Source organism: Grampus griseus, assembly GCF_964374135.1.
Source record: "Grampus griseus genome assembly, chromosome: 1".
Lineage (NCBI taxonomy): Eukaryota > Metazoa > Chordata > Mammalia > Artiodactyla > Delphinidae > Grampus > Grampus griseus.
This window is the reverse complement of record NC_139017.1, coordinates 39,549,735-39,577,695: the sequence shown is the minus strand read 5'-3', so window position 1 is coordinate 39,577,695 and position 27,961 is coordinate 39,549,735. Positions and strand designations below refer to the sequence as shown.

General features: G+C 41.1%; 1 protein-coding gene across 2 annotated transcripts in view; it reads left to right on the top strand.

Annotated features, from left to right (window-relative positions):
* The window catches only part of CENPF (centromere protein F), a gene marked incomplete at both ends in the record, with an annotated part of 57,782 nt that overhangs the window by 14,867 nt on the left and 14,954 nt on the right, over positions 1–27,961 (top strand). For both annotated transcript variants that reach the window (XM_082660660.1, XM_082660659.1), the window contains 6 exons: positions 5,297–5,422; positions 6,371–6,499; positions 10,516–10,638; positions 17,124–17,259; positions 19,429–22,823; positions 24,335–27,076. In XM_082660660.1, coding sequence (XP_082516786.1) covers positions 5,297–5,422; positions 6,371–6,499; positions 10,516–10,638; positions 17,124–17,259; positions 19,429–22,823; positions 24,335–27,076 — 6,651 coding nt within the window. The remainder of the gene's footprint in view (positions 1–5,296; positions 5,423–6,370; positions 6,500–10,515; positions 10,639–17,123; positions 17,260–19,428; positions 22,824–24,334; positions 27,077–27,961) is intronic.

Below are 27,961 nucleotides of genomic sequence, written 5' to 3'. Positions count from 1 at the left end.
ATTTCAGCCTATCTATGCTATTAAATTAAAAAGTATGACCTAACTATAAATTAGAAAATAGGCCTAATGTGAGTTTTGTGTGGACAGCGTATAGTTGGGTCATATTTTTTAATCCACTCTTTTAAAACACTATTCCCTTTTAGAAACACTATCTGTCTTTTAATTAGTATATTTAGATCACTGATATTCAATGTAATTATTGATATGTCGTGGCTTAAGTCTTCCATCTTTTTTTTGTTTTTTATTTCTTTCATTTTTCATTTCTCTTTCATTTTTCCTGCCTTCCTGTAGGTTACCTGAACGCTTTTTAGAATTCCCTTTTGAATTATTGATAGTGCTTCTGAGTGTATTTCTTGGTAGAGCTTTTATAATGATTGTTTTAGATAATGTATATATACATACAATTTATCACAGTTTATTGGTGTTGTCATTCTATCAACGCTAATAAATTATCGAAAATTTACTTCTCTTTTTGCCCTTATACCCTCCCCCATTTATAGTATAATTTCCTTCGGTGTTTTCTCTACATACATTTAGAACCACATCAGACAGTGTTATAATTTTTGCTTCACTTGTCAAACATAATTTAGAAAACTGAAGAAGAGATGGAAAGCCTATTGTATATATGTTTATTGTTCATTAACTTATTGTTCCTTCCTTCATGATTCCTTCCATATTTCCTTCTTTCATTATTTCCTTTCTGTTTAGAGAACATCCTTTAACCATTCTTTTAGTATAGTTACAAATCCTCTAAATTTTCTTTTGTCTGGGAATGTTTTGATTTCCTCTTCATTCCTGGAAGATATTTCTGCAGGGTATAGGATTCTAAATGTTAACAGTTTTTTTCTTTCAGCACTGTCTTGTTTTTCCTTGGGCTCCAAAGTCTCTTGTTAATCTTTCTTCTCTTTTTTTCAGAGCTTTTTAATGTTTGTTTTAATGTAATGTGCAAGGTTTTGGATTATTCTTGGTGGGAGGTAGAGGGAAATGTTCATCTCTTCCATCTACCTGGAAGTGGTAGTCCAGGTTCATTTTTAGAATTCTTCTAGTGCAGTGCTTTGCACCGAGAAATTCTTGGTAACTGTGGCTTAGATGTATGAAGGAACATGATCTCCCTTGATCCATATATTTATTCTCTTTGTGCAGTCTGGGTTTGTAATTTGGTTTTCTAAGTTGGAATGACTTGGATTCAAACCCTGGCTCTACTACATCCCAGTTGTGTTGCTTTGGAGCTATTTAATTAACTTCTGAACTTCAGTGTCCTAATCAATAAAATGGTGTTAATAATAATGCCTTTGTCATAGGATTGCTGTAAAGTTTGTGATAATTTTTAAAAAATATTTATTTATTTTATTTATTTATTTTCCTTGTTTTTTCTGGCTGCATCGGATGTTAGTTGCAGCACACGGGGTCTTTGTTGACGCATGTGGGATCTTTTCGTTACGGCGTGTGGTCTGCTCGGGTTTCTCTCTTGTTGTGGTGCACAGGCTTCTCTCTAGTTGTGGTGTGTGGGTTTTCTCTCTCTAGTTGTGGCATGTGGGCTCTCTCTTTGAGGTATGCAAGCTCAATAGTTGTGGCACGTGGGCTTAGTTGCCCCACGGCATGTGGGATTTTAGTTCCCTGACCAGGGATTGAACCCGCGTCCCCTGCGTTGGAAGGCAGATTCTTTACCACTGGACTACCAGGGAAGTACCTGTGATAATTTTTATAAAGGTTTTGGCATATAGTGCCTGGCACATGGTGAACTTATAATAATAATTGTTATTATTATATCAATAAAGTTCCTTGTCAGTGAAGCTCATTTTCAGTTGCACTTCTGCCAAGTCACGCCTTCTCACATAAGAGAATTATACTTATCCTTTTACATTTTGTCTTGTTGGTTTTGGTGTGACAAGGTCACCGAATCCTTGTACTGGCTAGCATATTTGATGAAGTCTCTTCTTACCAGATCATGAATTAGGATTTTTGACTAGGACAGTGCTGAGAATATAGCTCTGGCTTTCTTTCTGTTGGAGACTCCTCTCCAAGTTCTTAAGACTCATTCGTTCAATGCTTTTTGTATTCCATTTTTTTCCTGTAAATTACAAACCCACCTAACTGAAAATTCAGTCCACCTTTCTCCATCTTGTCTCTAAAGATAATATGACCTTGTCCAATATGTTGCTGAAATCAGATTATGCTTTGTTTATGCTATTCCCTGATGTACCATTAGAACTACCTATTAAATAAAATGGAGCTAATTTAGCCAAAATCAATACCGTGTGCTTTAGTGAACATACGCTGTTTCTCGTATGCTTCTTTTCCAAGTATTTACAAACCGTGTGGGATGCAAGGTTTGAACTCATGTAGAAACAGAGTGCTGGGACTGGCAGCAAAGCTAGACTTCAGCACCCGTATTTTACAGCGAAAAGCTCATTGGTTCAGAGCACTGAGTCTCCAGGGTCATATGCTGTATATTTTTAAAGGACTTGAGCTCTGGACCCTTTTTTAGAGTATTATGGAGCATTCATGACACCTAGTGGCCAGGTACTTGCACATGGATTGTGCATCATAAATATCAGCATAAAAAATAATCTAAATAAAATATAAATTACTCTTAAAGGCTCTTTTTTAAGCTACTGTTTCTAATAAGAAAGAATTGATAGATCCTGAGATCCTATAGTGGAATACGTTGCAGTTTGACGGAGTGCCAGCAGAGGGTGCCAAGGGTTCATTCATCTACTCTGCCATGCATGTTTTTTTCCCCCCTGAAAATTGTCAGAATTTTATTTTATTTTATTTTTTATATTTATTTATTTATTTGGTTGCGATGGGTCTTAGTTGTGGCAGGCAGGCTCCTTAGTTGCGGCTCAGGGGCTCCATAGTTGTGGCACACAGGCTCCTTAGTTGTGGCATGTGAACTCTTAGTTGCGGCATGCATGTGGGATCTAGTTCCCTGACCAGGGATTGAACCTGGGCACCCTGCATTGGGAGCACAGAGTCTTAACCACTGTGCCACTGGGGAAGTCCCTGTCAAAATTTTAGACCATCATTTAGGCAACAATGATTTTTGTCTGAGTTGTTTACTGCTATATCCCCAGTGCCTAGCATGGTGCTAGACATATTTGTTGAGTTCATATTTATTATTATTAGAAATAATTTCTTTCATACTTTTCCTTAGGGATTTAAAAATTCAAGAACAATAAGGTTAATGACAAAGGTGTCTTAATGTTCAAAGCAGTGGATTAATTTGAACAACTGCTCAATATTTTACTTTTTGAATCCAGTATTTTAAAGTTATGATATTTGCAAAATCAGACCAGCTTTATCTTTTCATCTTTGGTTAGTTAATAGTTGGTGTCTGGTCTTCCAGGAAAGTCTTACATAATGTTTTCTTTTCCTCTGAATTTTCTGTTAAATTTCTAATAGTTCTAATAGTTCTAAATCGGACTATAATGAGTCTCAGAGAAATACATTAGTGGAGAGATTTGCCAAACTGGGGCACATTTCTTTTGGAACAGGACTTCTCCCCCACTAATGTGAGTTGTTCTCATTCTTTCCTGGGAAGTTAGAGTTGCTTTGTAGGGCAGTTCAAGGATTTGAACACCACAGGGAAGCATCAGAGGAATGGGTTTTAACACTTGAAGATTTAATTTTAGAAGAGCATCCTAAATTTTGATGTAGTTCATGTTTTAAAAATTATTTTAGAGATAACTGGCTATGCATAGAAAAGAATGAAATAATGCCATTTGCAGCCACATAGATGGACCTAGGGCTTATCATACTAAGCGAAGTAAATCAGACAGTGAAAGACAAATATCACCTGATATCACTTATATGTGGAATCTAAAAAATGATACAAATGAACCTGCTTACAAAACAGAAACAGACTCACAGACATAGAAAACAAATTTATGGTTATAAAGGGGAGAGTGGGAGGAGGGATAAACTGGGATTAACAGATATATACTACTATATATAAAATAGGTAAACAGTAAGGACCTACTGTAAGGCACAGGGAACTATATTCAATATCTTGTAATAACCTGTAATGAAAAAGAATCTGAAAAAGAACATATGTGTGTGTAACCGAATCACTTTGCTGTACACCTGAAACTAACACAACATTGTAAATCAACTATACTTCAATTAAAAAAAAAGATAAATGGCTATGTAAAAGGGCAAATGCATGTTCTTCGTGTTGCCTTTGGCAGCTTGGTTAAAACCCATTGTGATATTCTTTGGAGTGCTGTGAACCTCCAGATATTTAAAATGGCATAGTGGGAGCATTGTGGAAAGATGCATATTAATATTTAAGTTTCCCACAAAATCTGTTGTGCTTGAAAAACACTATCACATGAGGATAATGGGTACCCTCTGGTTATTTTATAGCCTCTAAATTACGCAGGTCAACATCACTGCCTTTTTTTTTTTTTTTGCGGTACGCTGGCCTCTCACTGTTGTGGCCTCTCCCGTTGCGGAGCAACAGGCTCCGGACGCGCAGGCCCAGCGGCCATGGCTCACGGGCGCAGGTGCTCCGCGGCATGTGGGATCCTCCCGGACCGGGGCACAAACCCGTGTGCCCTGTATCGGCAGGCAGACTCTCAACCACTGCGCCACCAGGGAAGCCCAACATCACTGCATTTTAACCTCTCATTCCCGTGCAACAAAACATTAGGTGAGGGCTTCCCTGGTGGCACAGTGGTTGAGAGTCTGCCTGCTAATGCTAGGGGACATGGGTTCGAGCCTGGTCTGGGAGGATGCCACATGCCGCGGAGCACCTAGGCCCGTGAGCCACAAGTACTGAGCCTGCGTGTCTGGAGCCTGTGCTCCGCAGCAAGAGAGGCCGCGATAGTGAGAGGCCCGCGCACCGCCATGAAGAGTGGCCCCCACTTGTCACAACCAGAGAAAGCCCTCGCACAGAAACGAAGACCCAACACAGCAAAAATAAATAAATAAACTCCTACCCCCAACATCTTCTAAAAAAAAAAGCAAAACCAAAAAATCATTAGGTGAATCATTATTCAGACATGCTGATTTCTTTTTTCATGGCACAAGTTATGAAGTATTTATTTAAATGGTCTAATGCTTTACATCCTTGCTAATATTTCCCAAATATAATTTTATGTGTGCTAAAATAATTGTAGTGGTTTTGGTACTTGACTAATTGTTTTAAACCCAACTTTTTATGAAATAAAAATGTCAAAACACTATGTTAAACTTGAACCAGATCATGGGACTAATTTTTCTAAAATTCAGAATGTTTGCTTCTTTCCAAGAATAATTTTGTTTTGTACTGAGTGTCTTAATTTGTTGTTAGTGTATTGCTTTGGAGCAAAAACTGAAAAAATTGACTGAAGATTTGAGTTGTCAGCGTCAAAATGCAGAAAGTGCCAGATGTTCTCTGGAACAGAAAATCAAGGAAAAAGAAAAAGAGTTCCAAGAGGTAAGGTAAATGGATTCATGAGGAGTTTGTCCAGAAGGCTCTTGTTGGCATTTCCTAGTTTGATCATTTGAAAAGAGGAGTGTCTGTCATTATTTGGGATGTTCCACTAGACGGGAAATGCTTTGTGCGGAAAAGGCACTATATTTTCCTTCACACTTTTCCATCTTTTAGTTTTTGACTGGAGAAGGGACTTAGAATGTTCTTTTTTATCCACATTTTCTGATTTGTTTGAAATTTGACACCAAGTAGGAAAGGATTGTATTTCTTATTTCAAACACTCTGTGTTCTAAAGGAAATTGTATTACATTCAGCAGGTGTATTTAAAGGCTGTGAGTTGGCAAATACATTAGGAAGGTAATTGATGGGGAGGGGAATGAAGTTGGCAGACAAATTAGGGCTGAAGATGCCCTTGCATAAGGCTTGGTATCAGTTTCAGGTGAGTTAGCCTTGAAATGGGTCTATAGTCTTTCAATGAGAGTGACTGGGAATGTTAACCTGGTGTCCCTGTGTGATTATCCAAGTTAATTGGTGGCATTTCCTTCCTGTCATTCTCAATGGTCAGTGGCATAAGCTATTTGACATTTTAAACTCCATTTTTGAGTGTGTTGATTTCTCAGCCGAGTTGTGACCGGCTACAGCTCGGCTCTACTCTTTTGCCCCTGGATAATTCAGAACAGAGGTGATTCATTTAAGTCGGGGATGAGGCGGGAACAGGCCAGTTTCCATGTGTTCTCCTGGCGGACTCCTTCCTCTTCCGCTCAGAGACCCGGATCTGATGCCCGGGACCTGTGCTAAGGCTGCCTATATCAATCATCAGGTAGTCGCAGACCGGCTCCCATAATCTTCTGCTCTTACAGAAGAGCATTGCCTGGGGGAAGAATGGGTCTCGCCCTAGGATCTCCCTTGTTAACCAGCATAAGTTTGATGCATTTGTCTTTTGCTTTTTAGGAGCTCTCCCGTCAACAGCGTTCCTTCCAAACCCTGGACCAAGAATTCACTCAGATGAAAGCCAAGCTCACCCAGGAGCTACAGCAAGCCAAGAACATGCACAACATCCTCCAGGCTGAACTGGATAAAGTAGGGTGCTAACTGATTTCTCCCTCCTCCTTAACCTCCCCATCCCCTTTTTAATACATGTCATTTCTGTACCACAGCGGACATATGATACCTTTAAAGAAAGAAAAAAAAAGCTCTATCCTCACTTTCCTTACGTATCAAAGTGGAGAGCAAACTGAACCTTTCTGGGTCTGGGTTTTCTTGTTTAGAGAAGGAGTGCAGTGAGTGAGGATCTCAGATCTGAAGGTCTGTGGGCGTCTCTGATATTCCAGTGGTTCTTGGTCATGCCACCAGCTGGGAGCTATCCCAAGTATTTATGCTTCCAAATAGTCAAAGCACTGAAAATTATAATTTACTTATTTAACACTCCCTGCACAAATGATCTCATCTGCTTTTATGGCTTTCTGTGTCATCCATGTGACGATGACATCCATGTTTATATCTCCAGCCTGGATGTCTGGTCTGAATTTCAGACTTGTGGGTGTGCATCTGATATTTCCAGTCACACACGTAATAGGCATCTCACACTTGAAACATGTTATTAATGGAACTCCAACTTTTTTCAGACTTGTTCTTTGCTTAGTCTTCCTTGTCCCAGTAAATAGCAATTCCATTCTTCACATCGCTCAGGCTAAAACCTCAGTGTCATCTTCACCTCCTCTTTTCCTCTCAACACCTCAAAGTAATCCATTAAAACTCTGCTGGCTCTACCTTTATTTATTCACACACACACACACACACACACACACACACACACACACACACACACACACATGTGTGCATGTGTATTTGTGTATATCTGTGCATATGTATATTTTCATGCATGAGTATATGTGTGTATTATATGAATAGTATAAACTTTTTTGTGGGTTAGAACACAAAATCTATATAGAACAAATGTACAACAATAAATTACTATAAGGCATGCCTCTCGTGACCATTATATATGTCAGAGGATAGAATCTTGTTGGCTACCCCAGAAACCTTTCATGTGCCACATACTTCCCTGCTAAGAATAAACCTGACTTCTCTGTCTTTATGTTTTATACTGGATCTGACTGCTTTCACCATCTCCAGCTCTATATGTGGTCTAAGACACATCATCTCTCACCTGGGTTTCTGTACCAGCATCCTAACTGGTCTCCCTGCTTCCACCCTTCCTCCTCACAGTGTGTTTTCAATCAGCAGCCAGAGGGAGTCTTTTCAAGTATAGGTCAGATCATGTCACTCCTCTGCTCAGAAGTCTGCAGTTACTCCCCATTTCTCAGAGTAAGAGTCAGGTCATTCCAAATGTATGCAGGAGCCTAGGTGGCCTTCCCACCACCTTACCCGCTCACCCCATCTCCTACTCTCCCTTTGCTTACCTGTCCACGTGGCCTCCTTGCCATGGGGGGACACACCCAGCAAGTGGCAGCTTTGGGCTTTGCTTTTGGGGGTGCTCCATCCCCAGACAGATCTGTAGGGTGTGAGCCTTCACTATCTGAAGACTTGCTGCTCCAGTGTCACCTTATGAATGACATCTTCCCGTGGTCACTACATAGACCCTTGCCCTCAGGTACTTTCTGTTTCTTTACCTTGCTTTATTTTTCTCCATAAAGTCTATCACCTGACATACAATAGAGTTATTTGTTTATTTAAATATTATCTTCTGGGGCTTCCCTGGTGGTGCAGTGGTTAAGAATCCGCCTGCCAATACAGGGGACACGGGTTCGAGCCCTGGTCTGGGGAAGATCTCACATGCCGTGGAGCAACTAAGCCCGTGCACCGCGACTACTAAGCCTGCGCTCTACAGCCCGCGAGCCACAACTACTGAGTCCGCATGCTACAACTACTGCAGCCCGTGCGCTTAGAGCCTGTGCTCCGCAACAAGAGAAGCCACCGCAATGAGAAGCCCACGCACTGCGACGAAGAGTAGTCCCCACTCACCGCAACTAAAAAGAAAGCCCGCGTGCAGCAACGAAGACCCAATGCAGCCAAAAATAAATTAATTAATTAATTTAAAAAGATATTATCTTCCTTCCATCACTCAGATCTTTCCATGAGGACAGGGTCTCGTCTGTTTAGTTTCCTGCTCCATCTGCAGTGCGGAAGCACTAAATATCCAGAGCCTTATGCTCTCAGAAGAAGCAATGTGGAATGTGGTCATTCATTCTTTTCTTCTTTTTTTTTTTTTTTGGCTGCGCCCTGAGGCTTGTGGGATTTTAGTTCCCCAACCGGGGATTGAACATGGGCCCTCAGCAGTGAAAGCGCAGAGTCCTAACTGCTGGACCGCCAGGGAATTCCCAATTCATTCTTTTCTTGACTTCACCCATTTTCCCTGAGAGGGTGACACATTTTAGAGTTTTATGCTGAATATGTCAGGTATTCACCTGTTGTCAGAGTTATACTTATTTTCTTAGTGTTTGTTTATTTTCTAAAAGTGAGGGTTTACCAATTAGGTTGTCTCATATGAAAAATACAGGTTAATTCCCAAATGTAAGATATAGCAGCCTAGGACATGTTGATTTCTAGTAGCAGAGGAGCTGGGGATGGGGGAATGCAGGTGAAATGCGGACAGCCAACATTTATTGATATCTCTTACATACAAGGGATCATCTGAAGTTCTAATAGAGTCATTCCTTTATCTATCCATCTGTCCAAGTTTGGAAAAAAGAAAAAAAATCTTCCTGTGCCAGGATAAATTGTTATGCACTATTTATTGGATGTCCTCCAAGACTTTTAAAAAGATACATTCGCAAATGTATAATTTTTTTTTTTTTGGTTTAAAAGGAAGCATTCTGTTGGTAGTGTCTGAGCCTTGTTTTTATCGGATGTTTTGTAGTTTATTTCGTCATTCCCCTACTGATGGGTATTTAGGTTCATGTAGCACCATTGGTGGTATCATTGGGCAGGTAAAGGTGTGTGTTGCTGGTGCTTCTGTAGGACAGCTTCCTACATGTGACATTGATGGCCTCGAGGGCATATGTGTTCTCACGTGTGATAGGTACTTCCAAATAGGTACTTCCAATTGTGATAGGTACTCCAGAAAAGTCGTAGCAGTTCACCTGACACCAGCTGTAAGAGGCCTGTTTCCTCCCATCCTCCTAATAGGAGATAGTCCAGGTTTTTAAAATTTTGCCAACTAAGGAGTGAAAAATGTTATCATTGTTTTAATTCACACTTTTAAAATATATATATTTATTTATTTGGCTGCCTCAGGTCTTTATTGCGGTGTGAGGGCTCTTCGTTGTGGTGCACGGGCTTCTCTCTAGTTGTGGAGTGCGGGTTTTCTCTTCTTTAGTTGTGGCGTGTGGGCTCCAGAGCACGTAGGCTCTGTGGTTTGTGGCACGTGGGCTCTAGTTGAGAGGCGCGAGCTCAGTAGTTGCGGCACATGGGCTTAGTTGCCCTGCAGCATGTGGGATCTTAGTTCCCTGACCTGGGATCGAACCCGCATCCTCTGCATTGTAAGGCGGATTCTTTACCACTGGACCACCAGGGAAGTCCCAATTCACACTTTCTTGATTACCATTGAGGTTATTTCTTTCAGAAGGTGATTTGCCATTTGTATCTTTTGTATAACATTTCTGTTTCTGTCCTTTGCTCTTTTTATAAATGGGCTTGCCTCTTTGTATATTGAATCATAGATATGCTTTATGTGTTGTATTTTGGAAATATCGTTTTTATTCTGTTGTATTTATTGCAAATGTGTTCTCCCAGTTTGTTTTCTCAATTTTTGTTATTTCTTATCTCATTTTTTAAAATTAGTTTATTACTATTTAGTTGTTTTATTTTTTTGTGGTTAATTGTTTTCCTTGTGGCTTCCTCCTCAAACCCAGCCTTTTTAATCAACATATGCTGCTGCCAAGTAATGTCACAGGTTGACATGACGGTATTTTAAGTTCAACTTCTAGGGCCTTATTAAGCTGTTATGTATAGTGGGTCTCAACCAAAATAGATGATATCAATTATTATATTCCATGACCTTTTTATTCTTTAAGAATACATAGTTATTTAAAAAGTAAAGAAAAATGAAGCTTTGCTTTGTTTTCTGCTTGTAGGTCACATCTGTAAAGCACCAGCTGGAAAAAAAATTGGAAGAGTTTAAGGAAAAGTTCAGTAGAACTGAACAGACCTTACAGGCGAGTCAGACCAAGGAAAACGAGCTGAGGAGAAGCAGTGAGGTAAGTGAGGGGTAGAGAAGAGTATTTGTCAACTTCTGTACAGGAGGAAGTGGGAGGGTTAAAGAATTTTTCTATACCATTTTCTAGTAGTTTATTATAGCTACATTTTTGTTTTTAATTTGCCAGAAGTATATATTACAGTGTTTTGTATAAAATCTATGACATAGAACATGTGGGGTTTTTTTTCACTTTCTATTCTGATATAACTTACTAATATACATCTAGCAATTATAGGAAAGCATGACTTATATTAAGACCATGTACTACTCTTTTGTTTTTTCTTAAGATTGTTTTAGACCACCTGTGAGGTGGAAGGATGGAAGAAAGCAAGGGATTTTCTAAATGGAAAGAAACAAAACTGGTCATGGGAGGTATAATTTAAATCCCTTTTCCAAGGGTTGGCTTTTGCATCATCAAATATTAAAAACCTTGTGCAAAGTGATAGACTTAAATATAAAATTTTTTACAGATAAAGAGTTTCTAGATTTAATATTGTTATAAAAACCTCAAGTAATTGTAAATTGTATTACTCTGGCTTCAGCAGCCAACATTAACTTTCATGTTGAGTGTGTGCAGGCATGGGTGATGGTGTCTTTGCTGGGTTTTTTTGTGGGTTTTTTTTGACCATGCTGCATGGTATATGGGATCTTACTTCCCCCACCAGGGATCAAACCCGCGCCTCCTGCAGTGGAAGCACGGAGTCTTAACCACTTGATCACCAGAAAATTCCCATGACGGTGTCTCTGGAGAGTCATGGTAACGATACAAAATTGTGGATGAGGTTTCCCAATGGCACGGAGTACTGGGCATACCCTGATGTTGCTTCTACCGATAGGATTTTATCTGTACTTAACTTTATTTATTTATTTATTTGTGGCTGTGTTGGGTCTTTGTTGCTGCATACGGGCCTTCTCTAGTTGTGGCAAGCGGGGGCTACTCTTCGTCGCGTTGCTCGAGCTTCTCATTGTGGTGGCTTCTCTTGTTGCAGAGCATGGGCTCTAGGCACACGGGCTTTGGTAGTTGTGGCACACGCGCTCAGTAGTTGTGGCTCGTGGGCCCTAGAGTGCAGGCTCAGGAATTGTGGCACACGGGCTTAGTTGTTCCGCAGCATGTGGGATCTTCCTGGACCAGGGCTCGAACCCATGTCCCCTGCATTGGCAGGCGGATTCTCAACTACTGCGCCAACAGGGAGGTCCCCGTACTTACTTTAATTTGCTTCTCTCTGAACATATTTAGTTGCTTGGAGTTTATTTTAAAGGGCTTAATTAAGAACCATTTAGGGACAGTTAATAGACTGAAACAATATGAATAGAGTCATAAATCTACATTGTAGTTTTATGGAAAAGCACCGCAGAACATTAGAGGTTTCTTTTCCAGCAAATGTCACAGGAAAGAATTTGTTTTCACTAATCTTTTAACTATTTTGCAATTACTTTTTAGATTGTACGGTTTTTTTGTTTGTTTGTTTGTTTTTTAAGTTCTCTGTAAAGAACAGTGATTTATCCAGGTGAGGCAAGTCTAAATATATTTATCCCCTCAGCTTCAAGTAGTGTATTATGGTTATAAAATCAGAACGTCTGTCAGTAGCAAAGAAGAGGTTGTTAAAGCAGCTATAGCCTCAGAGGGGTAATACTGCTGGAGAGAGGAGGCCACAGCCTCAGAAACCGGAGTGGAAGAAAACTTCGTATCAGATGACGGTTTCATCAGCAAACGTTTTTAAATGAAAGCATTTGTTTCAGCAAAACAAATGTTCGCCGTTTGGCCAGTGGGGACCAACCAACAGATGCTTCTGCTAACATTTCCACAGGCAGACTGGCACTGAACTCTTCCCTCTGTGAGCTTCCCTTTCAGCCAGGAACTCTCCCACGACTCCACTGGCTGCCTGGTGGAAACATTTTGTAAAATCGATCGACTGGTTAAGAGGGTCCAAACACTTTGCAAACGGTTTGCTTGGCGAAGGCTCCACAGTGGGCTGGACATTTCTCGCAGGTGTTTCTGAAGACGCATGCATCCCTGCAGGGCCTGGTTTGTCAGCTGTGGAGCTGTCCACCACGAAATCTAGCTAAATGCCCGTCATGTTGCACTTAACATTTCATTGATTTCTGTGTCCAGTGAGGGCAGTCATTGGAGGTGTGTAGCTCAGGGCCAGGGGATTCATTTAGTATTTGTCTTTAACTTACGTTTTTGTGTGTGTGCCTTCTTTTGAGGATGATATCAAGAATTCAAAGGGTTTAGCTGGCTCTTGCAGTTTGAATTGGGATTGGAATCAGAAAAGCAATTTACCCAGTTAGACTGGTGGTATAGCTTCAAGGTAAAATTTTGGTGACTTTAAAGTGAGCGAGATCTGAAATTGCATCACTTTTCTGCCACCTCCCTGCTGTGTGACCTGGGGACAGTGATTACCATTTCTGAGTCTGACTCTCCTCATCTGCATATGGGGACTAATACTAACCCTCCAGAGCTGCATTAATGATTAACTTAAATATTGTGTATCAAATGTTTAGATCCGTGCCCAGCAAGCACATAAGGGCTCTTTGGTCTTCACAACTGTTGTAACTTTTTGATGCTACCACTGTTTGCTCTCACCCATAGGCACAGAAAGGATGGGCAAAGGAAAGAGCATTTGAGATTTTTCACATATAAAATTGCAGCCCATTCTAGTCTTATCGTGCTGGGTATCTTTCTGTATCTAATTATAAGTACAAACAAGTTTAGCACGCTTATAGGTTTTGGATGCCAAAAAAATGAGACAGTTGTACTGAAATTTTCCTTGTCCATGTTTAGCAAACTAATATGCTGCTCACAGTGAGAAATTATCAGTAGTGGAAATGTGATGTAATGGCCCAATCAAGGGTAAAGTTAGCATTTAGTATCAAAGTGAATGGAAGGTTTAGATAAGCTGCTCACCCAGCATCCAGTGCCAGCTCCATAGCATTGGGGTTAGGCGATCATGTACCATCATTTGACAGCCAAGATGAGGGAACACTTGCCTGGGGACCTTCCTGAGCGTGGGGACCTGTATTACAACAGGGTCCGCTAAGGGGCCTGGTCTGGCAGGCAAGAATGATGAGGTGGAACGGGAAAAACACATCCTTTGCATCCGTCCCTGGTTCACCATATAGACTTCGCCCAGCAGGGGACGTATTAAGCTTCATTCATGGATGGGATCATGAAATGCCACACAGTAACTGAAATTTGTTTTGTCTGGTCCTAGGAAATGATGCTTCCCTGGTTGCTCCTAAACCAAAGTTGATCTGGCTGGAATTGCTCGCTAAGCTCTAAGGCTGGCTTGTGGTTATAGGGTTTTTTGTTGTGTTTTTCCAGACTAGTGCCCAACTCTGCAAATCATGTGAGGTTGCAAGAGCTGCCTAGGAGAATATATCCTTGTATGCTTAACGCATCGTTGGCAGTGAGCCACCCAGTCAAGTCCTAAGTGGCTGTAAGCCGTGCAGAAACGAATTGCTGATGGGTGGCAGCCTACAGCTCCATTTTCAGATGTTCATTTTCTAAATTCTGGCTTTTTAAAACTCTTGGGCTGGCCATAGCCATAGCATGATAAGCCTGCTGGGTCTCAGGACTGGCTGAACATTCCTTCATTTGAAACAAGTATTTATGGAACTACTGCCAGAATAGACAAAGACTTGTTAATCTTTTCATTGAGCTTAGTATTCATTTCAATGTCTCCAGTTATACACAGACATGGATAGAGATGAAGAGACGCATAAACATAAGTTGCACCCTCCCTCCTGCGGTCCCTCCCCACCTCTTCTCCTCCTTTTCACCTTCCTTCCTCCTACTGGGATGCACCCAGCTTTGCATACAGTGTCTTGTCAGCTTTCTTGTCACGCCTCTAGATGTAGGTGCCATTTGATTTGATGATTTTTTTTTAGGGTAAAAAACATAAGTTGCAAAATAAAAATGCTAAGTCAACTCAGATGGTTGCATTCTAGTTACTCTCTTATGTTGAGCTCACTTAGCTGATCTTAGCATTGATCACACACATCTAGCTGCTGTTAAATTTTAGGAAGAAACACTACTGACAATGCTCCATTACCCTTGTTAAAGTACGTTAAGGTATTTTTCCTTTCACATCTGTGATCTCATTTGAGTGGGGATTATTTTGGAGTCTGAAGAGCAAACAAGCGATTATAGATTCTCTAGTTGAATGATGCTAGTTTAAGTCAGTAACATCATTGCACTTCAGTGATCATTCTTTGCAGAATTTCACAATGACTGGTATGAATGTCAGTCTTGAGATGAGTTGGAGCGGGCTTTTCTTTTTTTTTTTTAAATTTTATTTATTTATTTATTTATTTTTGGCTGCGTTGGGTCCCCGTTGCTGCCCACGGGCCCTCTCTAGTTGCAGAGAGCAGGGGCTACTCTTCGTTGCGGTGCGTGGGCCTCCCATTGCCGTGGCCTCTCCTGCTGCGGAACACAGGCTCCAGATGCGCGGGCCTCACTAGTTGTGGCTCATGGGCTCCAGAGCGCAGGCTCAGTAGTTGCGGCACATGGGCCCAGCCGCTCTGCGGCATGTGGGATCCTCCCGGACCAGGGCTCGAACCCCTGTCCCCTGCACTGGCAGGCGGACTCCCAAACACTGCGCCACCAGGGAAGCCCGGAGCGGGCTTTTAGTTCTGGTTGACCTCTTAATTTGATAGCTTGTCAGTTGAGCTCACGGAAGGGAGGTAGGATCAGGACAAAGGAGACAGAAATGTAACTACAATGGACTCTGTCTTATTTTGATGACGAAATGAACATATATACATGAGCACAGCAGCTGCCAGCAAGTTTTCAAGTACTTTCTACCAGCCAGATTCTCCCTCTTCTTGAATTTGGCTTTGCTACGTTGGTACCCATCTGCTGGTAGTAACCAGACTGATAATTGAAGGCAGACTTCCAGCACTGAATTGCCAGGGCCATCTGTTTTCCAACAGTGCAGTAGGGTTTTGGAGGATAGGTCTTAATTGTTTCTTTAAGATTAAAAAATTTCCCCTACTTTTCAGCTTTTCAGAGGGATATTTTTTAAGTGTGTGTGTGTGTGTTTTAAAGTCAGGCTTATGAATCACACACCCCCCCCCCCCGCCCACCACCACCAAGGATGGGAGTTGCTTGATTCTGTCAGTTTGTAATGCTATATGCCAATTCCCAGTGGTCCAGAGGGTGGCATATAATATAGGTTGAAATACTTATCAGCTGTAATATCATTGAAGGTTGAACAGCAGGTTGAGGAATATGGATAGAGGATTTATAATATTTATTATGCAAGTCATGTGGTTAATAAGAAGCATTTTTATTCAGCATGAAAATATTGCTTCATTTTAAGACTCAGAAAAATAGACAGATCTCCCTAGAAAATAGTATGGGGCTGCGTATGTGTCTCTGCTACTCTGTGGCACATCGATGCATGGGTCCTTCATTTTATCAGGTACCCAAAGGACCTTTCTTCACTGTGAAATCTCCGATTCCTCCACCTAGAATTAATTCTTCCATGCTCCAGCCCTCTGATTTCCCATAGGACACTTCATCTCTCTTGAGGATGTAGTGCATCTTGGTGTGTATTAAGTGATTGGTATTGCATCGTCCCCCACTGGCGGGTACCTGGTCCTGGGGGCAGAGACTCTCTTAACTTGTAGCTGCATCTTTCATAATGCCCATTCCAACATCTTTACATTGCAGACTTTCTTAATGAACATTTATTAAAGGTAATTTTACTCATAAAGACATTCCCATAACAGTGAACCTTAAGATGGTTTTATAACGAAACATCAAAATTTGTCACGTGAATTTTTTGGTTCGTTAGCACCTCAGAACTTTGCAAATATATGTGTGTGTGTGTGTGTGTGTGTGTATATGTGTATATATATATATATATATATATATATACTTTTTTTGTTTTTTTTTTTGTTTGTTTTTGTTTGTTGGTTTTTGCGGTACGCGGGCCTCTCACTGTTGTGGCCTCTCCCGCTGCGGAGCACAGGCTCCGGACGCGCAGGCTCAGCAGCCACGGCTCACGGGCCCAGCCGCTCCGCGGCATGTGGGATCCTCTCGGACCGGGGCACGAACCCGCGTCCCCTGCATCGGCAGGCGGACTCTCAACCACTGCGCCACCAGGGAAGCCCGCAAAGATATATTTGATCATTCAGGTGTGATGGGGACTTGGAGCATTTGTGTTTTGGGGGAGCTTGTAAATAGGCTTTTCCTTATGAACGAACACTTTCACAACCACAGGGACATCCAGAAAGTTCAAAAAATATATTTCTCGAAGTAAAAAGATTATCATCCGTTTTGGATTCTGTGCTTTTGACTTCTATTTATAAAATCATTTTATTGAAGTAAAACTATGTAACTTCATTGCTCAAAGGGAAAGTGTGATTCCTCCCCTAGTGAGATACACACCCAGTCCCATTAGGGACCCTCACCAAGGCAGAAGTCCTAAGTTGCTTGAGCATCTGCTTGGGTGATAACTAACTAAACCTGTGCTTTAGGAAATGAAGAGGGAAAACAGCCTCCTTAAGAGTCAGTCTGAGCAAAGGGCCAGAGAAGTTTGCCACCTGGAGGAAGAACTGAAGAAGGCCAAGCAGCGTTTGAGTCAGAGCCAGAACTTTGCAGAAGAAATGAGGGGTGAGTAAATGTAGCGTTTTTGAGTTCTTTCTCTAGGCTAATGTTCCCATGAGGGAGGATGGATATCATTAGAAGCTTCTTTGAATTTTTCCATATCTTCTCCCAGAGAGATGTCTGTAGTTGATGTGGAAAAAGTTTTTGCTTTTCCACTTTTTCGTTTCCAGAGTGATAGTTGGACTTTTTTTTTTTTTTATTGGAACACACTGAGTCCCCAGATGCCTGGTTTTCAGCACTTTGAAACCAGAAGGGTAAATATTTTCCAGACAAAAGTAAATTGTTGGGGCTGTCTCTCGCCTCAGAGTGCTATTTTGTGTCTCAAGTGTGTTTGTTAGTTACATCCAGACGGCGCATCTTCTCACCCATCACCATTTCCCTTATAATGGAAAATCCTATGTTAAATGCATGTTTTCCCAGCCCTTAGTGACCATTGTTTTGGGATGGCTTACTTGACTGAATGATTTTATTTCCTTATTCTCTGTATAGCCATAGAATGATGCTGTATACACCAAATGAATCCACTGTTCGTTTCACATTTATGTATATATAAATGTGAATGAGTCTTTCCTTACATTTATGTTCTCCCCTGAGGTATTTGCACATCTTGGATTTCTTTTAACCTGACTTGTGGAATGGGTGTCACACTTCTCTGTGACTGTTCTCTTTTTTAAATTCCAGTCTCCCTAAGACAGCTTTCAATTTTTCCATGGCAGGAGGTAGAAATGTCAATCTTCAGCTTTTTTTAAAGAAAACTATAGGAAAAGAAAGGGTTAGGGCGTTTTTCAGTGTTGGTCACCAGTATCATTGTTTGAGGTCCTCACACGCGAAGTGGACTGATATCCCCTGTGGCGCTATCTCCACCAGCCTTCCACTCTCAGTATGTAGACTGAGATTAGGGGACTAAAAATAGGAATGATTTCTAGTTACATCTGAGTTTATAATACATGCTACCTTTTTCATCTACTATTGAGATTGACAACTTTTATTCTTCCTCAACATACTTGGGAAGCCTTCCCATCATGGTTGAATGAAAGCAGTGTGGTTATTCTCAATTAGCAGGGGCCAGTGGGCAGAGGGGAGTTTTTAGGCAGAGGACAGGTGGTAATGGAGTTTGTGACATCTTCCTGATGATTCTCATCTTCACAGGCACCACCCTCACTGTGAGGGGCCGGGATGTGGGGGGATATTGCTTCCCAGTGATACTCACACGTAGGCCTCGAGAGTTACTAATATATAGCACCATATACTATTAAGATATATATATATATATATATATATGTTGAAGTATAGTTGATTTACATGTCAGTTTCAGGTGTACAGCACAGTGACTGTTTTTTTTTGTGTGTGTGTGTGTTTTTTGCTGTACGCGGCCTCTCACTGTTGTGGCCTCTCCCGTTGTAGAGCACAGGCTCCGGACACGCAAGCTCAGTGGCCATGGCTCACGGGCCCAGCCACTCGGCGGCATGTGGGATCTTCCCGGACTGGGGCATGAACCCGCGTCCCCTGCATCCGCAGGCAGACTCTCAACCATTGCGCCACCAGGGAAGCCCAGTGACTGTGTTTTATACACACACACACACACACATACACACACATATACTTTTTCAGATTTTTTCCCCTTATAAGTTATTACAAAATATTGAGTATAATTCCATGTAGCACTTTATACTCTAGTACTTATGCCTGATCCTATGGATTTTTTGGCTAAAGTGGCGAAGAAGTTATTTACTTTTCTGAGAAATCTGGAATACTCCATAGTATTCCTGAGATATTTCCATTTTATTGCTGCTCTTGTCACACTTTTCTCTCCTTGAATAAGTATTTCCAAAGGGCATAAACACATACAAGGAAAAAGAATAAAAGAAAGTTTCATGTGCTTAGGAAAATAATCCCTTGGTATTTTATACAACAACACTTTCTTAAGCTGCTGAGAAAGGAGATAAACAAATGTACTGCCGTCCTGAAAAGGACCATTTTCCATTGTCTTTATATAAGCTTAGATAATTATCAGGCGATCTATTTTCAAGGAGGTATGCAGGCAATAATGCCAGTTTGTACAGGACTTGAGAAGCTGTTAGTTTGTTTGGGTTTTTTTTTTTGAGAGTTTAGAATTCTTGTAGAATAAATATTTATTAAAATCATGACAACTTAAAAAAATATCTTTTTTAATAGCTAAGAATACTTCTCAGGAAACCATGTTAAGAGATCTTCAAGAACAAATAAAGCAGCAAGAGAATTCCTTGACTTTAGAGAAACTGAAGCTTGCCCTGGCTGATCTGGAAAAGCAGCGAGATTGTTCTCAAGACCTTTTGAAGAAAAGGGAACATCACATCGAACAACTGAATGAAAAGTTAAGCCAAACAGAGAGAGAGTCCGAAGCTTTATTGAGTGCTTTGGAATTAAAGAAGAAAGAATATGAAGAATTGAAAGAAGAGAAAACTCTGTTTTCTCGCTGGAAAAGTGAAAATGAACAACTTTTAAATCAGATGGAATCAGAAAAGGAAAGCTTGCAGAGTAAAATTAATCACTTGGAAACCTGTCTTAAGACACAACAAATAAAAAGTCACGAATACAATGAGAGGGTAAGAACACTGGAGATGGAAAGAGAAAATCTAAATGTTGAGATCAGGAACCTTCACAATGTGATAGACAGCAAGACTGCAGAGGCAGAGACACAGAAGCAAGCTTATGGAGAACTACAACAGAAAGCCGAGTTCTCAGATCAGAAACATGAGAAGGAAATAGAAAATATGTGTTTGAAAATTTCTCAGCTTACCGGGCAAGTTGAAGATCTAGAAGATAAGCTTCAGTCACTGTCAAGTGAAATGATGGACAAAAACCAGCGTTACCAAGACTTGCATGCTGAATCTGAGAGCCTCAGGGATCTGCTAAAATCCAGAGATTCCTCTGCGGCGACAAATGAGTCTCATCAGAGAAGTCTTTTGGCATTTGAACAGCAGTCTGCAGTGAATAATTCCTTTGCAAATATAATTGAAGAACAAGAAAGCGTGCCTTCAGAAAGGAGCGAATGCCATCTAGAAACAGACCAAAGTCCTAAAAGCTCATCCATGTTACAAAACAGAGTCGTTTCTCTTGAATTTTCATTAGAGTCTCAAAAGCAGATGAACTCAGATCTGCAAAAGCAGTGTGAAGAATTGGTGCAAATCAAAGGAGAAATTGAAGAAAATCTCATGAAAGCAGAACAGATGCATCAAAGTTTTGTGGCTGAAACAAGTCAACGAATTAGTAAGTTACAAGAAGACACTTCTGTTCATCAGAATGTTGTTGTTGAAACTTTAGCTGCCTTGGAGAGCAAGGAAAGAGAGTTGCAACTTTTGAATGAAAAGTTAGAAACTGAGCAGGCAGAGATTCAAGAATTAAAAAAGAGCAACCATTTACTTCAGGAATCTCTAAAGGAGCTACAACTTTTGTCTGAAACTCTGAGCTTGGAGAAAAAGGAAATGAGTTCCATCATTTCTCTTGATAAAAAGGACATTGAAGAGCTGACCCAAGAGAATGGGACTCTCAAGGAAATTAATGCAACCTTAACCCAAGAGAAGATGCACTTGCTCCAGAAAACTGAGAGTTTTTCAAACTGTATAGATGAAAGAGACAAAAGCATTTCAGAGTTATCTGACCAGTACAAACAAGAAAGACTTACTTTGCTCCAAAGATGCGAAGAAACAGGAAATGCATTTCGGGATCTTAGTGAAAAATATAAAGCAGAGCAGGAAAAGAACTCTAAATTAGAATGCTTGCTGAATGAATGCACGAGTGTTTGTGAAGATAGAGAAAATGAATTGGGACAGCTAAAGGAAACATTTGCAAGGGAACACCAAGCATTTGTATCACAATTAGCATTAGCTGAAGAAAGAAACCAGAGTTTAATACTAGAGTTGGAGACAGTGCAGCAAGCCCTGAGATCTGAGGTTACGGATATCCAAAGCAATTCCAAGAGGGAGGCTGACAGCTTAAAGCAAGAAATCATGACTTTAAAGGAAGAACAAAGTAAGATGCAACAGGAAGTTAATGCCTTATTACAAGAGAAGGAGCACCTGATGGAATTAATGAAGATGAAACATGAGCATCAGCATCTAGAATTGGAACCAATTCAAGACTCTGTGAAAGTAGCAGAGAGGAAGATAAATACACGTCACGTTCAACTTCCGATGGACCTTGAAGTTAAAGATGCTTCTCTAGACAGTTACAATGCGCAACTGGCACAAGTAGAAACTAAAGTGAGAAACATGGAATTAAAACTTCAGGAGAGTGAGAAGGAGGAGTACCTACAGCACGAATTACAAATTGGAGGAGAATTAGAAACTGGAGATGTGCAACAAGGCACTCAGTCACAAGATATTAGCGGCCTTGGAAGCTTTGAAATAGATCCAGAGGAAAAATACATTTCGGTGCTTCACGAGTTGTCAACAAGTCAGCAGGACAATGCCCACCTGCAGTGCTCTCTACAGACGGCAATGAACAAGCTGGACGAGTTAGAGAAGATGTGTGAGGCATTGCAGGTGGAAAAGCTTGAACTCATATCTGAGCTGAACGACTCAAGATCAGAATGTGTCACAGCAACTAGCAAAATGGCAGAAGAGGTAGGGAAACTAGTAAATGAGGTTAAAATATTAAATGACGAAAATGGACTTCTCCAAGGTGAGTTCGTGAAAGAAACGCCAGAAAGTGAATTTGGTGAACAGCAAGATGAGCAGACGTCTGTGTCCTTAAATCCTTTGGACGACAGTAATTCCTATGAGCACTTGACAGTGTCAAACAAAGAAGTTCGCATGCACTTTGCTGAATTACAGGAGAAATTCTCATCTTTACAGAGTGAACACAAAATTTTGCACGATCAGCACTGCCAGATGAGCTCTAAGATGTCAGAGCTACAGTCCTACATTGACACGTTAAAGGCTGAAAATTCAGTCTTGTCCATGAGTCTGAGAAACTCTCAAGGTGACTTGGTAAAGGAGGTGATGCCAGGACCGGGGGAGAAGCATTTTCTGTCCTTGTCACTCTCTGGTGTGACTGACAGCCCTGGTAATGCAATAGAATCTTCTTTTTACAAAGATCTTTTAGAGCATATGGGAGAAACATCCCTTTTGAATAATTTAGACAGGACTGTTTTGGCAAACCAGTCCAGTGTAGAGAAGGTCTCTTGCAGTAGTCTGGAGGAGGAGAATCTGACTGAGAAAGAAATCCCCTCTGCCCCGGTGAGGAGCGTTGAAGAACTTGAGACCGTCTGTCAGATGTACCTGCAGTCCTTCAAGAAGCTAGAAGAGAAAATTGAAAGTCAAGGGATTACGAAAAATAAGGAAATCGAAGAACTCGAACGGTTACTAAGTTCTGCAAGGGAAGAGCTTGACTGTCTCAGGAAGCAGTATTTGTCAGAAAATGAACAGTGGCAGCAGAAGCTGACAAGTGTGACAGCAGAGATGGAGTCCAAGTTGGCGGCAGAAAAGAAACACACGGAACACCTTACACTTGAGCTTGAAGTAGCACGACTCCAGCTTCAAGGTCTGGACTTAAGCTCTCGGTCTCTGCTTGGCACCGACATAGACGATGTAAGTATGTGGGACTGACATGCTATTTCTCTAATCGAGTGCCTAGTAGGCACGCAATCAATGTTTGTTGAATTGAAATCGAAATTAAATCTAAACTAAAATATTTTTAGGGTTCAAGGACATAAGAACAGAATATACCAAAGTTTTGAAAAAATAAACCAGAACTTTAGGAAAGTGAGTCAACTTTATTTGAGGAGTAAATTTCTATCATGATTATCTTTAAACACTATTATATTGGACATTACTAAAGATGTTTTTTGAAGACTCCTGGAGAAAATCATGTTACAGTGTCAGAACATGTTCTTCAGGACGTCTGTGTGTTTTCACTCTTTGTGAGTTGATAAAGCACATTAAATATCAAATTGGAACTTAGGAATGGTAAGGTGATATGAATTTTAACCTCTTTTGCCTTTTTCAGACTGTTTTTTTTTTTTTTTTTTTTTTTTTTTTTGTGGTACGCGGGCCTCTCACTGTTGTGGCCTCTCCAGGCTCCGGACGCGCAGGCTCAGTGGCCATGGCTCGCGGGCCCAGCTGCTCCGCGGCATGTGGGATCCTCCCGGACCGGGGCACAAACCCGTGTCCCCTGCATCAGCAGGCGGACTCCCAAGCACTGCGCCACCAGGGAAGCCCTTTCAGACTGTTTTTAATGTTAGAGTTATAGTCATGAACCTAAATATTGGAGTTTATTATGTATTTCTGAATACTTTTCTGACAATTTGCTTGGTACAAATTTGGATATCAAATCTCTGATTTGATATCAGTCATTCAAAGAGACATTTCTTTCTTTACAGAATATGAAATTGTTCGGTTACTTACACCTTTCTCTTTTCTAGTCTACCAGCTAAACTAGTAATGGCGTACAGACAATGAGACTCACTTAATTCCCTCCCTCTACCTCTGTAAGGTAGGGAGGGCAGGTGAGAGGTGACAGCAGTTGTAGTCAAAGTAGCAGATCCCTATTTTACAGAGAAGAGAAAGTGAGGTTCAAACATGTGATTTATCCAAGAATATAGTAAGTGCTGGATCTGTGATTAAGTCCTTGGGCTGGGAATCTGGTCATGAAACCCTACTGCCTTCTCTTATCGAAGAATATCATAAATGCTGAAGATGGAAGCCGACCATTTTATGTGGAATTTGTTAGCCTCTTATTTGATAATCCCAAAGAAAATTTCATATTTAGGTTACCTACAATATTGCTAGCAAGAAAAAAATTTTGAAGTGTAACTACATCACAATTTAGATGATCACGTAACTGACCCTGAAGGGTTTGTGTTCATGATAAATACCCAGTACCTTGCCCACAGAGAACACTTACTGAATGTTTGTTTAATTGTGTTGAATATTTGGATGGAGAGAGGTGGATTTGGTGGGAAGAATGCCCTTTGAAGAGATGTGTTTAGCAGAAGCAAGTAGCCAGTTTCTCAAAAATAATACTATAATTCAGCCTATTTATTCTATTTTGATTCTTCTTGAAAAATAAAGTGCCTTCTCATTATATGTTACAACTACAGGCTATTCGGGGTGGAAACGATAGCTGTGACATAAGAGAATCGGAAGACTATACTTCAGAAACTAAAGAGAGGACACCAGAGCACGAAATCCATCAGATTTGTGAAAAAGATGTCCAGCAGGACCTCAGTCTAGAGATGGAGAAAATAACTAAGACGAGTGCAATCAAGCTTATAGGAGAGTGGTCCGGGGAGCAGTCCCCAGAAACCAGTCACGGGACCCCAGTGGAAGACACAACCCAGGGCTGTTCAGAATGCATTTCCGAACTGTCACTTTCTGGTCCTGACGCTTCGGTACCTATGGATTTTCTAGAGAATCAGGTAACCATTCAGAATCTCCAACTGCAGGTAAAAGAGACATCAAATGAGAATTTGAGATTACTTCATGGCATAAAGGAACGTGACCAAAAAGTTGAAAGCTTGCTAAATGAAATCAAAGAGTTAGACTCAAAACTCAATTTACAGGAAGTACAACTAACTACCAAGATTGAAGCATGTATAGAATTGGAAAAAATAGTTGAGGAACTCAAGAAAGAAAAGTCAGAGTTCAGTGAAAAATTGGAATCCTTTTCTCGTGATAACCAGAGAGGAGAAAGTTCGAGAGGCCTCACTTCTAACTTAGAAATGGGCACAGATAAATTGTCACATGAAGGTATCGAAGATGAGGTAGCCAAGGTGACCGACAACTGGAGAGAGAGATGTCTCAATGTGGAAAATGAGCTTCAGAGGATGAAAGCTGAGAGAGGTAGCACAGAGCATCACGCCCTCTCTGCAGAAGCCAACTTAGAGGTAGTTCAAACAGAGAAGCTGTTTTTAGAAAAAGACAATGAAAATAAGCAGAAAGTTATAAACTGTCTTGAGGAAGAACTCTTGGTGGTCACAAGTGAGAGAGACCAGCTTCGTGGAGAATTAGATACTTTGTCAAAAGAAAATCAAGAGCTGGATCAGATGTCTGAAAAGATGAAGGAGAAAATACAAGAGCTCGAATCTCATCAAGATGAGTATCTACATCTCCAAGAGCAGCTGCAGAGTTTGGAAAAGGACTCTCAGGCACTGTCTCTGGTAAGAAGTGAGCTGGAAAACCAAATCAGACAACTGAATAAAGAGACGAAATCACTCGTAAGGGAATCCGAGAGCCTGCAGACCAAACTGCGTGAATTGGAGCATGAAAAGCTGACTGTCACCAAGGCCTTGGAGGCTGCACTGATGGAGAAAGGCGAGGTCGCGGTGAGGCTGAGCTCAACGCAGGAGGAAGTGCACCAGCTGAGAAAAGGCATTGAGAAGCTTAGGGTCCGCATTGAGGCCGATGAAAAGAAGCAGCTCCACATCTCAGAGAAACTGAAAGAAAGCGAGCGTAGGAACGACTCGCTTCAGGATAAAGTTGAGACCCTTGAAAGGGAATTGCATATGGCAGAAGAAAACCAAGAGCTGGTGATTCTGGATGCTGAGAATTCCAAAGCAGAGGTGGAGACCCTAAAAACACAAATGGAATTGATGACTGAAAGGCTGAAAGCTTTAGATTTAGACCTTGTCACCATACGGTCCGAAAAAGAAAATCTGGTGAAACAACTACAAGAAAAACAAGGTCAGGTGTCTGAATTACACACGTTACTCTCTTCATTGAAAAATGTATTAGAAGAAAAGGAGCAAGAGAAAATACAGATGAAAGAAGAATCTAAAGCTGTGGTGGAGATACTGCAAACACAATTGAAAGAGCTAAGTGAGGAAGTAGCAGCCTTGTGTGATGACCAGGAGACCTGGAAGGCGGAAGAACAGAGTCTGGACTCCCCAGTGCAGGAAGTACATCAGCTGAGAAATAACATTGGAAAGCTGAAAGTCCACCTAGATACTAATGAAAGGAAGCGGCTCCATATCTTAGAAAAACTGAAGGAAAGTGAGCATCAGGCAGCTTTGCTGAAGGATACAGTTGAGAACCTTGAAAGAGAACTAGAGGTATCAGGAAAAAACCAAGAGCGTGTGATTCTTGAGGCTGAGAAGTCCAAAGCAGAGGTAGAGACCCTGAAAGCAAAAATAGAGGAGATGGCCCCAAATCTGAGAGCTTTGGAGTTAGATCTTGTCAATACAAGGTCAGAAAAAGAAGATCTGACAAAAGAATTACAAAAAGAGCAAGGTCGAGTGTCTGAATTAGAAACGTTAAACTCTTCATTTGAAAATCTATTGCAAGAAAAAGAGCAAGAAAAAGAACAGATGAAAGAAGAATCTAAAGCTGTGGTGGAGATACTGCAGACACAATTGAAAGAGCTAAGTGAGGAAGTAGCAGCTTTGTGTGATGACCAGGAGACCTGGAAGGCGGAAGAACAGAGCCTGAGTAGTCAAGTAGATTCCCTTGAACGTGAGAAGGCTCAACTGCTACAGGGCCTTGACGAGGCCAAAAGTAATTACATGCTTTTGCAGTCTTCTGTGAATGGCCTCATTCAAGAAGTAGAAGATGGCAAACAGAAACTAGAGAAAAAGGAGGAAGAAATCAGGATACTAAAAAATCATATTCAAGACCAAGAGCAGCTGGTCTCTAAACTGTCCCAGATGGAAGGAGAACAGCAACTTTGGGAGGAGCAAAGAACAAAACTGGAAAATCTGATGGTGGAATTGGAGCAGAAGACCCAGGTGCTGCAATCCAAAAATGACACTTTGCAGGACACCTTAGAAGCTCTGCAGAATTCTTCCAAGGATCTGGAGAAAGAGCTTCAATTGACAAAAATGGAAAAACTGTCCTTTGTTGAAAAAGTAAGTGGCTTTATCTCTGTACATTTGAATGTGTTGTCATGCGGGAGGGTCAGCCACTGTGTGAATTCTCTTTACTTCTGGACAGCTTTTGCAGTATTGGACCAAACTTTGTAAAGGCTTTTGGGGTCTTGAACTGTGGGGACATTGAGTTGGCTCCAGCAGTGGTTGCCCTTTGCTTTGGCACACACTTCCATGGGGGCACTTGTGTGGATTGGCATGGTTTTCACTGTGGCACCTGGACAGGGCAGAAGCTTTTGGGTTGTGCATGGTTCCTTTCTCACAGTACATCAGAATAGTAGCCCCCATACCCATACCCAGTTGAGAACCACTGCTGTAGAGAGTATAACAGATATCAGTTAGAATCAGTAGGGATCCCCTTTGCTGCTGCCCTGCCTTTTTTTTGCCTTTAGGAGAAAGAACTATTAAAGATACTGATACAATTGTAACTGATAGAACCCTCCTGGCTCCCGGGGCATGTCCTGGGGATTTTGTGCTTTCAGCCCCTCTTTTGTACCTTCTCCTCGGGCAGTCTCCTGCTCTGTTAGCTGATGTTTAAAGGGGAAAATCTGCCATCTGGAAGCTCAATTATTAAAGAAAAATTAAGTTTTTGCCCTATACTAACTGACCTAGGAAAGTGATTCCTTCAAATTAAGTTTTTACTGGACAAATATTAAGAGACTGTCCAGAAAATACAATCAATCATACCTCTGTATTTTCCAAGAATTTCAAGTTTTTGTATGGCAGTTATGGGTGGAGACAGACAAACTATACCAGGCTGTTTCAATCTGATATAGGGACGAATGTAAACAATACTGCTTTCACTGGTTTTAATGAATCATAGTCATGTTTCTTGCATTTTAGCATGGCATTTGGAGAATTAGTAAG